We start from the raw sequence: 15,264 nt of genomic DNA on the forward strand, positions 1-15,264 counted from the left end.
TGCATCTGAGATGAGGTACAAACCGTACATTGAGTAACAATTTCCGGCTGGGACTGTGCGCCGGCCCGCGCGCCGCACTGAGTCCTGGTAATAGCGTCCTGACATCAGCTAATGGGTGCCGCACTTATTACTTCAGATTGCACCCACTCACTCCCCCTCCCTCATTCGATGTTTCCCATCCCCACCCCCCTCTTTCTGTTGTAGCAGGCATCCATCCTTTTGTTGTTGTTGCCCACTGCAGCTCTCACAAGCAATGCAACTTATGTATGATGAGATTTATGCTGCTACATATTGCAAAGGGCGGCTTTAGTAGAGAACCGATGTCCTTCATGGACTGTTTAATGATGTGCTTTCTCCACATCAAAGGGTGTGGCGTAAGAGCCAGAGCTGCCAACTTTGTTCGGGTCTCAGCGTTGCCTCAACATCCTGCGATTGTAGACAAATCACTTCATCTGGCGTTCACGCTGTATAAACCTGGAAAAAAAAACTTGTGGGATCTGGGTTTACGGAGGGGTTGGGGCCTTTCTGTGTACTCCATACACTTTCCAGTTGTACTCTGAAGGCACGGTTTTGCAAGTTGCGCTTATTATAGGTGCGTTTTTTGTACACAGCAAAATCATTGGTCATTGGGAAGCAAGCTGTTTTTTTCCAGCACTACGAATATGGAATAAAAAATCCAATTTTTGAGGCGGGCCCTTATTGAGGGCTGGCCAGAGGTGTTGAGTCACGCGTGCCTTCACTGTTAACACTGCTCTGCAAACGGAGCTTGTCACTGGCAATAGACTGATATTTCTCACACACACTGCTTAACCATGAACGCATAGCTGTGCCACAAAGTGTCACGCCTGTCACACACAGTTGCACCAACGAGAGCATTCCTAGCGTGGGGTAGCTTTGAGCTAACACTGTTCCATTAAAGGCATATATCCTGCAGCAACTAATGACTAGTTAGTTAATAAGGATCGTACAGCTAACAGTGTTGAACACCCCCAATACCAGGTTGGTGACAGCACTGACATTAACTGTAATTGGGAGATTATCCGATAATGACACAAGGGTACTCTTTTATGAAATGTCCTTAGCACACCTTCAATATTATTTCTTTAATCAGTATTTGACTCCCTTTCAACGATAATTCGTCAATGAACTGATCACAATACTTTTCTATGTCCATTTCACAATCCTTCCTATTATGCTGAGTGCAAGATGTCTCTCTTTAGGCTGTGAACATCAATAGTTAGCTCATAGCTTGTGCTTATGTCCAAATGCGACAGACATCCTATCAGGGCCGGCCCAGGCCCTAGGCATGTGCAAACTGTGCACCCGGGAACATAAGCTAATAGTTTAGAGCCCCTTGCGAGGGATATTATAATTTGCACCACTCTTACTTTAGCTGTGAAGAAAATAGTTTCATTTTTTTTTATGTAGCTTTGTTCGCACCAAAAATTATTTCATAAAAAAATAACAAGCAAATACTATACAGCATTTACATAATTATGTTTTCGTTCGAGCTTACTTTGAATAAGTATTTGTAATGCAGAACATTAGAGGGGAATGCATTCACAGTAAGTTAGTAACCTGCTTGCGAGTGTGACAAAAAACCAAAGAAGGCAAGGCAGTGACACGCGGCGAATAGATGCTACAAGGTGAGCCACGGCAGTTCCTTTCAAGTTGCTAACTGAAGAAACAGGTTTAACCCCATACAATGTGGCAATATGTGTTCCATTGCGCAAGCGAAAGATGTGTTATGTACCATTTCCGGTTAAAAATGCACTACAACGCTCCAAGGCCCTCTTAAGAAGCTTATCTTAAAAAAAAATAGAAGAAGGAATGAAACAGTTAATGGTTTCTCTGTCACCAAATACTCTCGGTGCCATGTCATTTCATCTACCAGTCCTTAGCACCTAACACTGACTTTTTAAAAAAACATATTCTCCGTGAAGAACTGTTACTAACAATTCTATGCGCTCGTTGCTGGACGATGACATGCCAGACACGCGCGGCTTCAGTAACACATCTCGCGCTGTTGGTCACGTGCCAGCTTGACGAGCCACTGGGCCAAATAAGAATGTTCTCAGGCACTGGATGCTAGCACAGTTGATTCAGAGCAGGCAGATAGGGGTTTATTTCTGCAGGTCCACACAGTTCCTTCATAGGCCATGGGGCACAGATTGTAGTGCAGTCATTCAGTCGAGATAGACCCAGGGCAGGGGTACATTTGGATGCTGGTATATTCCATGCAGTGACACCACCAACAAAAGGGAGGATGATTCTGGACGTATTATGAAAACACCTTCCTGAGCTCCGCCCCGTCCGGACCGCCTCTTCCGGGGCCCCCACCTACGCTCCCTGCACAGGGCCACCATGAGCCTAGAGCCGGCCCTGTTCAGGTTGATTGTCGATGTTTCCCCAGCTAATGATTGATTGATTGATTGATTGATTGATTGAAAAGGTCTATAGGTCTTGCATAAGATTTGCCAGAACTTGATTTCTTTCTGATTCTTCCATTCGACAACAGCGGGCAGCAGCTTCTGAATATTTAGGATTATTCCAGTATGAATTCAAGAGAGTGACTGTTGCCTGACGTGAAATTATTGTTTTAAGATTAAAATGCCTTTCTGCAACCATTGGCATATATGTCTGCTGGGTTGTTATATTTTTACAAGATTCAAACAAAAATACTGTAGATTGCGTCAAAGTTATGGTGGCGCGAACGTGTGATCTGCTAGACAGCACAGATGTGTGCTATGTCTTTTCATGGGCACCCATCCATTCACCTGAGCATAAAACTCACTGAATTGGGGAGGGTGCACTGATTTCAAAAGTTTATTTTTGAAATTTCGGGAGGTTGATAAGTACGTTCCAACAAAACATGGGCGAAGTTCTGCAATGCATTCTTCTGCGTTGCCAGCTGCAGCATACTTGGGCAACACATGTCTAATGGGTCCTGTGTAGCACTGTCAGGTAACTTGATTGGATATTTGGAGGCTTTTGTAGTTGAATTTGGTAATCGTAATAAGCATTGGCAAAACCAATAGGACTCACTTATACAAGATTTATTGATTTTGTCAATTTTTTTCGACATCTTTCACAGCAATGCAGCTGCTGTGCAGCATGGTTGAACGTTTTTTTAAAAAGCGTCGAGATGTGGTCAAAACTGACTGTGTCAGCATTTTTTTACTTTAAACCAGTGCTTGAAATGGAAAAATAGAAGTGCAGGTACTCTATACCAGAGTACCTGCTTGTTGCTGAGAAGTGCTGGTACTCTCCAATTAAAAGTATAGCATTTCTCTTGAGAAGTGCAGGTACTCTCCCTCCCAAAATAAACAAGCATTGGCATAGCCAATAGGTCTCGCTTTTGGGACCTATAAGTATTAAGTTATGCAGCACAATATCCTTGGTGCACCAACATTACATGTTGCATGGTTAAACACTCATAAGGTCCCAAAGGCGAGACCTATTGGCTATGCCAATGCTTGCAAAAGCTGTCACAATAGCCTCAATTAGTGTGATGCGATATGATGGAAAACTAATGCACACGATATTGTGGTGGTAAATCAACATAGCATCTTCTGAGAATGAGCTCAAACACATGTCAACAAATCTACCAGCCTTGAGAGCTGCCTTCCAAACCTGAGCCCTTACTCTGTTGCAGGAAGCTAAGTATAGTCGTGGGGATCTAGCTGCAGGGCTACAAGGGAGAGAAAAACCACACAGAGAAAGCCCAATAAACATAAACTGGTTTCAGTGAGGTAGCCTATGCTCGCTTTGTCAGCAATGACCATATCAGACGTCTCCACAGAAAATGTGTGAGGTGTATAGTAAACTGACCCAAATAACAGAACTAACAAAGCAATTTAAATTCCCCAAACAATTACATGGATAAAATTATTTAATAAGAAAAATATACAATAAGGAAGAAAATTGGAAATAGGTATGAAAGTTTATGGTGAAAAGGATAAGTATTCCATAGGAAACAATGGTAAATATAAATTCAATGTCAACCCTAAGGGACATGGTAGACCACGAGCTATGTGTACTTTTTGGCTGACGTGCTGAAGAGTGCAGCGTGTCTGTACGTGGTAGTTTGGTCCAGCCAACATTTTTAAATTCACAGTTTGGAAGTTTTCTGGTAGAAGAATAATTCCAGTAAGGTTAGCAGGTTCAAATGTTCAATGAGGTTTCTAGGAGGTTGAATATCCTGTGGATACTGCAAACCAGATATCATGAAGTTCTGTGGTAGGAAATGTGGGTTCCATCTGTCAAGTTTCATTCGAAGTTTATCTGAATCTGTTTTAACCTTTGTCCCAGTCAGATGTTTAATGAGAAAATGTTCTTAAGCTATTTTCGATTCATGATCGAGAGAAACGGGTACTTTGAGCCATAATATGATAAAACCTCATAATTTCGATTCTGCTGTGCAGATAAGCACATAAAGGTATGCCTAAAGTAAAAGTGAAATACGTTTTTCCATTGCATAGCTCTGTACTTTGGATCTGTGTAATTCTCTATAGAATAGCACATTAACTCCTCTTTGTTACGGTGTTACGTAATACCGCAAGATATATATCCATATAGTCGTAGTTGCTCTGGTAAGAATGCCTGTGAGGTGATCAACAGACGACTATGGCCTTGGCATTTTGAAACCGTTTATAATGTTTTCCATCTTGTCAAAGACCCCCAGTCACTACAAGCCTCTAGGAAGCAAAGACTGCCAAACCCATGAGAACAGTTGTGTCATCAGATTTGAAAAATGTGCTATTTGGCAGTATTACAGTAGTAAAACCCCAAGAGCGCTGCAGCTCTAGCAGCAGTTGTTGTAGGACATTCATTTACTCTTTAGTGGAAGGTTCAGATTTATTTGCTTTTCTTTGTAAAATAAAAACCTTTCTGAAGTGTGACCAGATTTTCAAAACCAAAAACCGAGAAAGTCTGCAGACCTAGAAGTGGGGCAAAATGATGTCAGCAATAATGGTAGGACTATAATCAGAGAATTAGCAAAGACGGAGACCTGCAATGCCATATTACATCATACTGTAAAGCAGGCTTCATGCCAAAACCAGAACAGCTGACGGTTTTGAGTGTTTACATTGGACAACAAGTTTTAGCAAGCACAAGAAAGAGGTAATACACATTCCAGTTTGTCTCTGTAGCACTTTAAATGTTTTTTTGCTCTCTAGAACTGAATTCCTGCATTTATGATAGAAAAAACAACTACATCTACCCGAATGCCTAGGTAATAAGCGGCCGTGAAAGTGAAAGCTATCGAAAGTGAAAGTGATCTTGATTGTAACAAGAAGCGCAAACAAAAATGTGTGAGCGATGAGAGAGGTGCGCGCTTGGGATAGCTGTTTGCTCTTTTTCAAAGCAAAACTTGTCCTTGTGGCGCACCGCTGCGTACACCCGCAAGCTGTATGCCGCCACAAGCACGAGTATGTGCTTGGAAAAAGAGCTGTACGACGGCTAAAGGTCCCCTATGCAGCGCATGCGAGCTGTGTAGGCGAGACCTAAAAAGTGCTGGTACTCCGTACCGGCCCATTTAAAGCACTTCTTTATACCATGCGAACAGCAGTCGAGCTGCTACGCAACTTGGAAAAGGCAAATAGCTTTACTACTTGGCTTTGTCAATGATTTTTCAGCCATGCTGTTCAGCAACACAGCTGTTATGCAGCATGGAAGACATTTTAAAAAAATCGCTATGACCTGGTCAACACTGGTTGCGTCAAAGCGTTTTCTTTTTCCCTTTCAACCATGCTCTGTTGAACAACATGGCAAAAAAAATTGACATTGACAAAGCCTCTAGTACTACATGGTAAAAAAAACATTGACAAAGCCATTAGATCTCGAATAAGCAAGACCTACTGACGTTATCAGTGCTTGTTACTATTCTTGATATGTGTACAGATTTACTGGTGGGTGTGAGGGTCTTGAGTTCTGTTTTGAGGAATTAGCGAATGATTAGTGATGCCTGTCAGTTCTTTGTTTTTGGCAGACTTGCACAACTTTTGGAAATAGCCTCCACTGCCACACAAATAATAATAGTGGCCCATGGCGAGGCAGTTCTTGACATGTGGAATGTTGAATCTACAATTGAAGCATTTTGTGCAGTGTGTCTAACTCAACAGATGTGAGTGCTTGACATGGCAGATTACAGGGTCTACTTGGTTGGAACTTTTAATGACCTCTACTATACTATATACCTCATGACCGACATGTCCCATTGCCAAACGCCTTCCCATTTTATTGGTTCTGGAGAAGTTACTTCAGGGCGAGCGATCCATAAGCATCATTGGCTTGCATCATGAGTGTATCGTTGTACCATGCTTGGCGAGTTTGCAGTCCTTCGTGCAAGTCTTGAACCGAGTGATGGGCGGGTTGATGTCCTCGTGTGCTTTGGAGCATGTAGTGGAAAATGAAGCACTCCTAATCAACATTTTTGTATGCATAAAATAGCAAAGCATTTACAATTAACATTGTCCTCGATCTCTTCTTCATCCTCAGAGAATATACATAATGATGTGTCTAGTATTGCAACACCATTGCTTACATTCTTCACCCTGTACACCAATAGCCACAATCAACATATCGATGACAATCATCAGTCGGTTCCACCTGGGTCCAACAGTTGGTGTATGTCATTGTCTGTTGATTATGTCTCGTAGAGATGAGTGTCACTGCCATCATTTTCCAATTTTTCGGAGAATGTAACTAACAATCTTGATAATAAACGAGATTGTACCCTATGCAATGGTTGGGATCATTGCTTGTATACTTTGTGGAACCAGTAGAGGTTATGATTATTGAGGAGGATGCTTGGCTTAGACTAGCCACACAAAGACAGCTTCCGGAATTTGATTTCGTAAACGTACCATTGGGAATCTGTAACCTCTATCTATTAATTTCAGGTTGTCCTCCAGGATGCGATGTGATAGAATGAGACTTAACGATCCAGTGAACAACCAGTATGCTACTTGAATTAATGCATTATGCAGGTGTATAGGAACGTCACATATATTTAAAAATGCTATTCTTAATTCGGAAGTGCTCTCCTCTGACCAGAATCCAGACCACTGTGCCCATCTATGTGCCGGTCCACACGCTAACCAAAGTAGGACGTTATGGAACTTAAAACCTTGCACGGACTACTATAGTATCTATACAGCTCTACTTGCACTAGACAGAATATATGCATGGCACAAGCTAAATACATCTTATATTTTTAAATAACTATAAGCAGTAGATTTTGAGTACACACACCCTCCCAAATAGAGAAGGTTTCTTTTACGTGAATTATGGAAGAAATTCTAGGGCTAAGAGTACCAACGTCACTATATAAATTCACCTTATGTGAGAGATAAGCAAGCATTAAATGGTGTCACTTTGATGATCACAGTTTAATTGTTTCGAAATGATGTGCAGGTATTGGCTGCCATGCTGCCGACTGTCACAAGGGGAATTACCATAATCACATATCTAGAGCAATAGGAAAGATGCAGGCTCTCGCTATAGGACTGGCTCCGTAATCAATAGAACTGGATATTATATTGTAGGTGGCTATCCCAGGAGACGCCTCAGAAACTCACCTGAATGGACAACTGTTTTGGACCATCCACAATGCACCATCCTCGGTAGGCCAGCCAGGGACATGTAGAGTCTAAGGTCTGATCCAAGGACACGTCTCACAGTCTATTCAGACACTGGTTCTCAAATATGGTCATTACCTGAGCTACATAATCAATTTCAATTACCAGCTATAGTTCAAGGTCGCACATGGCTGGAGCCTAGTTACTGCTCCACTCACCTGAGGCCACTCAAAGGTTATCACTCGTATGCTTGTGATCGAACTCTACTATAGCTGGGGAGTTAATTCTATTCTATTGCCTTTTAGAGAGACTCAGAGAGGTCCTGGCTGAGCATTTGACAGGCTTGGACTCACCATTGGCCGCGTGTCAGGCAGGGGGGAGTTGCCCTGCCTCATCCGGCCGCTGCTGGCAATTTGCATGCGGGTCCAGGCTATATGCTTCTCCATGCACCGGCGGTCATGCGGAGCACAGGGATTCAAGCTGTTTCTTTCAAAGTCACCATCTGGGAGAAGGAGAAAATCAACAAGGACATAAACAAGTGAGACTGCAGCTGGAAGGTGGCATAATGCTTCATCATTGTCATGATAATATTATAAGCGTGGTTTGTCATCATTCACAAACACCAAGTAATGCCCTTAGGAAGATGAGATCAGAAGAGGAGACCTGTTCAACTATAAGGGACTTCTAATATCATCCTAGAAGACTTTTGATTGGAAGCTTCCAGTAGCGCACTACAAGGATTCACACAGACTACAATCATCCCGCTAATTTGATCATATGAAGCTACCAAAGGAAACATGCTGCATTTCTAAGGCGGTGGCAAAAGGCAAAAGGCTTCTAATGGGATAGTACAAGACGTCTAACTGGATCCTAGTAGAGTCCTAATGGAGCCCAAGGAGGTTTCTAATTGGAGTCAGGGAGGTTACTGAAAGGATCCGGTGAGGCTTCTGATAAAGCTTCTAATAGTAGCAAATAAGGCACTAAGAGACTTCTAATTGGATCATAAAAGGTTTACAATCGGATCTTCTACAGCTTCTTATGCAATAGTAAGGGTCTTCTATTTAACACTGTGTGTTACATACCTGCCAACTTGAAGAACAATCTCTCCATGTGAGGAGGGGGTGGGGCCTTGAAAGGAGCGAGGCCTCCTGCTGAGAAGTACCTAAGAGGCACTTTTGAACCCCATCCACCCACAACCCCCACCCTCCCACCTCCCCACCCCCAAAAAATAAAATTAAAAAAAGGCTTGCTGAGACTAGTGCCGATGTCCTGGGCTGTTTTCACATCCCTTGATGGACCTCAGCAGTTCAAAGCCTCGGAAAACGTGGTAAAAACAAGATTTACAGTGATTTACAGCTCGTTTTCCCTGCCACCGTAAGATATGGATATCGGCTCCTCACCGGGACACCGCGTGATGAGAGACGATATCGTATGTCACAGGGTGGCACTTTGTGAGTTGGCAGGTATGGTATTGCTTCTAGCAAATCAGTCCCTTATGCATTTTAATAGGTATAGGATAGTCTCTGGTTGATCTGCATACTGTAAAAGCAATAGTGCCTCTAGCGGTCTAACATAACATAACAGATGTCCTACCCTGTATATGTAGGTCGCTAATATACCTTGGAGTTTCTCGTCACTGTACAGCAGAGACCCTCAATGTTTTCACAAAGATAGGGAATTAAACTTTTCAATTGTGCTATGTGTAATGTAAGACTTAACAATATGCATTTAAAGAGTTAGGACTAGGGTTAGGAATTGAGAATGTTCTTTTTTTACTGCATCATTTTTTTACTCAAAAGTAAATACTTTCATTTACGGTCTTTCCTTCCAACACATCCCCTGATAAAACAAAAGTGGTTGGTGCATTCAGTCAGTCTTTCTGTATTAACTAGACCCGGACCATTTGGAGCTAAGTTAGATGCTGGGGTAAATAGCTTTCCGTTAATTTCAGTTGTTCATCTAATTTCCATTGCGTTCCCCTGGCACCTCACTGACAGTTGTCCACTCTCAACAGGTCAGCTGGGTTTCAAGTCTGAGTGATATATGATGTAGAATACATATGTAAAATGCCCTTTCAAGCCGAGCATTAGATATTTATGGACTGCGTGCAAAAATTATGGCTTTTGCTTTACGTAACTTTGACTTGCTTATGGAATATGTCTTATGAAAAGTGTTGGCCTGGTAGCACCAGAATCTGGGATGCTTAGTTATCCTCAAACAGGTAGAGGGTGAGTCACAACAAACGTTTGACCTCGAGGCTCTCTTTGCTACATATTGGCAGAGCTGTATGTACAAGAGTGCTAACAAGCGCTCCATGCCCATTCTGTGCTCGGTCCCTTTGCTGAGTTTACTATTTGGTGCCAACTGAAGTGATGACAGCAGAGAGGACATTCATTTGTAGGAACATACAGTCTTTTAAAAAGGCTCTCAGTGATAGCCACGTGCCTGCCAAGGTTTTGCAACTCATACCGCTCCCACACTAGAGATGTGTTGACCTACGCCTGATAGCGTACTTCACATTACCAAAGCTCCGAGGACAGAAATTCTAAGTAAACGGAAAGGAGACTTCGACATATATTTACTGTACAGAATTTACGTTCCTCTGGTCACTGATTTCTTCTGTGGTGTCTCCTCGGCAAGGGAGGGGTGTTGGGAGCAGGCTTGTTTGTACAGTGAAACTTTGGCATTCTCTGCCCTTCCATCTCCAGCAGGAAATTGAACATGTTAGAGTTTTGTGGATGGCATGCTCTGGCACAAATATGGTGGGCATTCTGTCTGCTGTATTACAGGTGTAATGGAGTATAATGCTCTTGCTATACGGCGGGTGGTACTACAGCAGTAGCCATGTCTCATTCCTGTTTTATTCTCACATGAATTTTTTTTTTCTGACAATAAATATATTCGCCTTCACTCCACTACCTCGCCCATTGCCTCCCTTGCCCCGCACCCTAACAACAGGCCTGCACATACATTTACCACCTGCTCAGAAGAGGTGGTAAATGTATGCCCTAAAACCCCATGGATAGGCAAAGTCCATGTGGTTGTACAACTGATAAAATGGATCTTGCATGGTAATGTCCCATTCCATGGGGTTTTACTCGTAACTGCATGTTACAGTTGTGAAATTACTGTGTGGTAACAGAAAAATTGCATGCAACTTTACTGTTACCCCAGTACCTCTGAACTTATAATTAGGAAGCTTGTGTATAGCCAGGGGCAGTTCTTCAGTTAAAGCAGAGGAGCGTCACCCCACTTAAAATACCACAAAGGCCCAGAGATGAAAAATTTAACGGTAGTTCATTACCATTATATTTTTCATCCCCCTCTCGAACAGAGCGTCAGGACAGGGCGCTGCAGGTTGCTACTAAGGGACAGCTGCTTCAGGACGGGGCGGGGTTGCTACTGAGTGACAGCTGCTGGGAGGAGGGCGGGCACTTTGTGCACTGTTTAAAGTGCGCATGTCCCTTTGGCCCACTGTCTTGTACGGCCAGCCTCACATGTGCACTTTAGACTGCTGGGTTAGAGAAGTGCAGGCCTCCAGAGCACTGTGGCGCACCAAGTGAGGCCACCCCCATCAATGATTGAGCAGGGCCGGACTGGCTACCTGGCGTTTTGGTGTGCTGCCAAGCTGGGGGCTGATTTCGTTGATGGGGACCTGCATGTGCTTAAAACCATTCATTTTGCGTTGTTTATTTAGAAGCACACACAGGCCCCCAGCAACGAAATCAGCCTCCACCGCAGTGAAATCAGCCCCCAGCTTGACAGCACACCAAAACGCCCTGCGAGTGAGGGTGCTCCCAGCAATCCTGCTCCAGGATTGATCAAGGTAGTTTCCTGGTGGCCGGACTGCACTTCCAGAAAGAAAAGGTCCAGTGTGGTACAGCAGCTAAGTAAGTGTTTTTGCTAATTATTATTATTTTTTTTTTCTTGCACTCCCCTGCCTTCCCCCTCCCTATAGGTATTAGCCGCTTATTTTTAATTTTGTTTGCGCCCGCTCTCCCTCCCCGTAGATGCCCGGCGCCACTGTGTAGAGCCCAATCTATGTTTTTGTGAACAGATTCTTGAATTTATCCTGTGAGCCAACAAGCATTGCTGTTTTCCCTGATCAGTTACCATATTGTATGGCATGTGCACTGTAGTAATACATGGGTGTTTATTAGTTCAATTGTTCCAAGTAATGGGTTATATGACCCCCATATCTTTTCACCGTCATTGCATAAATGTTTGTGTGACATGCAGTGAATAGCAGCATGGTTCAATAAAACATGTTATTTGAAGCCTCTGTAATAATATGCTCTTTATTATCATTGCGGAGGGAGGGCTGGGGCAGTATGACCTACTTGAGACTTCGCCTTTCGAGAGTCATAGTCCCTCCCCACAACCAAAGTTGTGCTAATTTGTCCCAGGTGTTTACATCATCCTATATCCATACCATCAATTCGGTTACCAAACCGTATTATTTGTCATGCATGCACTCACTCACCTGCCTGCCCATCTCACTGCCAGTTGGGGGATTTTTCAAAAGGCCATCAGCTCTGAAAGGCCTATCGGACCGAGGCAGAGTCAGTCGCATTTTAGATGTGCCTGACATGCGGCTGACTCTAACCCAATATATTTTGACCTGTCAGAGCCACTGGTCTGTGAAGAAACCTCTAAATGTACATGCAGGCCAATGGGCCTGCTGCAAGTCCGTCTGAAAGTTAAAAGCCAGTGGCAATGAGTTTGTCCAAAGAGCAGAAGATGCCGACGAAAGCAGATTGTGAGCCTGTGCCAAAGTGCAGAGCCCAGCATATGTCCATGCCACCTCAGAGCCTGTCACGGCCAGTGTGCACGGTCATCAGATGCTGGTGGCTGGCCAGCATCCTATTCTCAAAGAGCCATTTTGTGTTATCCCGCCTCAGTGGAGTTGCCCGGCTCCGTTCTAGAGAACTGCTCTCATGCCTTCTTTTTATTACAAAGGCCTTGCCTCACAGTTTCCATTCCATAACGCGCGGGCTGGCTTCTCTGCGGCATTCTGGAGAATACTGTAGCTCCGAGGCCAAGAAAGAAATCCTCTCCTGGCACCAGCCCGTCTCGAAGCATAATAAGTCCGGGCGCCGGAACAGCGGTCCAATGTCCCCCACCATCCGTCACAGGCTCCACTCGGGGCTCAGTGCCTGCCATGACGGCGACAATATATTAAATAAATGATCCTCTTATCCCATCCGTCTGACAGGACAAGTTCCAGATTGTTCCGCGGTCCCAGAGCCATGCTTCGCAGACACCGGCCCTTCAAGACAGGTAGTCAGCACTGCCTCCCGCCGACCTCCACCCCCACCCCACAGTAAGTGAGCACTGACCCCCGCTCACTTCCACCCTCAACCCACAGTCAGCACTGCCTCCCGCCCACCTCTACCCCCACAGTGCTTCTATGTACATGGGGGCACCAGCATGCAAAATAGTGCCACGAAGCATGGCCACTGTTAGGCCCATTTGCAAAATACAATACTCTGGCATGGTTGCACTGTCATAGCCTTCAAGCCATTTCATCTGCAGCGGAGTCTTTGTGTAATAAGGTAACCTTTATTTGAAAAGCGCAGCTTCACCCTAGGCTATCTTGGCGCAGAATAACTTATGTTTTTCATTGTTACCCAACTCAATGGTACTCATTTTAACGACCTGAGAAGGATGAAAGGCTGAGTGGACTTGGCAGGATTTTAACCTGTGGCCACGAGTTTGAACAAACGACCCTACAGTGGGTGCATTAAACCACTAAGCCACCAGACCTGGCTAATATGGGGTTAATATTACATGCAGTTCGCACAGTCAGAAAGCATTGTTATGTTGTGTAAGAAAATGTATAGAGTGTAGTATCACCCAGAAGTGTATCCTGTTACTTAACATTTATGTGTCTAGCCACACCTAGGGCCTAGTGGGAATTCTCGAAAAGCCATTTTTTTTAGATTCTTTTAGAATTCCAGAAGTGAGGAGGAGGAAGAAGATGCCCTTTACAATTACGTATTGAATTTCCAAAGTGACTTTTCATGTCACTTGGTACCAATTCCCGGCTGCTGGATGTCCTACTTAGGAATTTCCAGCAAGGAACCGCTGCTGAGGGGCAGCAGCCCGCTCATAGCTCTAAGCAGCATGGCTGTCAGCTTCCCTTTTTTTAAAAGAAAAAAGCATTACCAGGTGAATTATAAATAATTGAATGAAACTAGCAGATGTCAGTCTTCATAGCTTTACATATCTAGCTGTGTCCCCCTCCATCATCCTGCCTACTGCCCACACAAAGTTCACCCATGCCATAGCTCATGCTGAAAGGAATGGGGCAGATCTGGTGTTTACTGATAAATATGTTAGACTGTCGATCCTTAATAGCTTGCGCTTATCAAACTCCAACTATGGTTTAAGGCAGCCTTGTTAACTATAGGGCCCGATGAATCAAAAGAGAGCCGGTGTTCTAACCTTTTTATCCTTCCCATATGTTTTTGCTTCCCAAACGTAACAACATGTCTACGCTTCCCTTCATAAGTGGGTAAGAGGGGCATAGAAACACACTTGAATGGGGCATGGCTTGGCCGCCACTGAAGATGGCCACCTAGCCAAGAGCTCTGGCCACAACAGTTTTCCTTCATTCTGGCGCTGATTCCTCAGCTCCGGGTGCCGGTGAGAGCAGATTTCAAGGAGATTGTGTAACATTGCATTTCTCTTCCAAATCAGAACTTAGAGTTTAATTGACACTGCCGTCTCCGAGGTAAATACCATTTGCAGCCGCCATTTTCTTTCCTTTTCTTTCTTGAGGAGTCCTGTCAGAGCGCCAATGTTTGATTTCTATTTCCGCCACATGAACGCTTTGCTGCTGTATGAAATGTTTGGAGATACCTGTTCACCAGTTGCTTGCCTTCATAATTCATGGTTTGCTTACACATTTAGCACCACATCTTTTATGAAGGAGTAATAGAATGTATTAGTAGACTCTCCTCTCCTGTCCGGAGCATATCTTCGATGCGTCATAATCTTCTCGTCTAATTTGTTTGCTGACTCTTCGCTTGGCTTTCTTCTTTCAACCACAGTATTTGCTGCATTTTCCTATCTCACTGATATTTTTTGAAGAGATTATGGAGGCTCAAATATAGATCTCCCTTCATCTTGCCTGTGCCCCTAAAATGGATGTCCTGTCTGAATTCAATGGATTCTGCTCTTTTGTCTCAACGTCCTGTACCATACCCAAACCAGTTACTTTTTTTCTGACTTTTCATCAAAATCTCAACCTGCCTACTCTGCTACCAAATGTCTTAAACATGCTCTACCTACACATGATAAGCCATCCTCACAAGATCCCTTTGGGGAAGAAACTAACCATTGTATCTAGAGCTTGGATGATAAATGGTCTCTTACTGAAGAAGGGTTTCTGAGGTGGAAAAACAAGTTAGCAATGTCTAAGATAAAGTGCACAAGTTGTATTCATTAAGGAAAGAAGTGCCATTATTGAAGAAACATTCAGTACACTTGAAAAAGATGAATAGGAGGAATAACCTGCAAATGTATGCTCTGCCGGAGGAAATAGAGGGCAATAATCCTGTTTCAATTTTTGCTTCTCATTTGCCACAGCTTATCAATCTTCCCATGTCTACTATCCTAAACATTCAAACAGTGCACAGGCTTGGTCAACTACCTACCTCCAGTATCCCTTTATTCA

At 43.7% G+C, this 15,264-nt stretch overlaps 1 protein-coding gene across 1 annotated transcript in view; it reads right to left on the reverse strand.

Annotated features, from left to right (window-relative positions):
* The window catches only part of IGFBP4 (insulin like growth factor binding protein 4), a 383,572-nt gene that overhangs the window by 62,511 nt on the left and 305,797 nt on the right, over positions 1-15,264 (reverse strand). Inside the window, exon 2 of the mRNA XM_086924226.1 lies at positions 7,937-8,085. Coding sequence (XP_086780352.1) covers positions 7,937-8,085 — 149 coding nt within the window. The remainder of the gene's footprint in view (positions 1-7,936; positions 8,086-15,264) is intronic.

Source organism: Lissotriton vulgaris, chromosome 5 (assembly GCF_964263255.1).
Source record: "Lissotriton vulgaris chromosome 5, aLisVul1.2, whole genome shotgun sequence".
NCBI classification, from domain to species: domain Eukaryota; kingdom Metazoa; phylum Chordata; class Amphibia; order Caudata; family Salamandridae; genus Lissotriton; species Lissotriton vulgaris.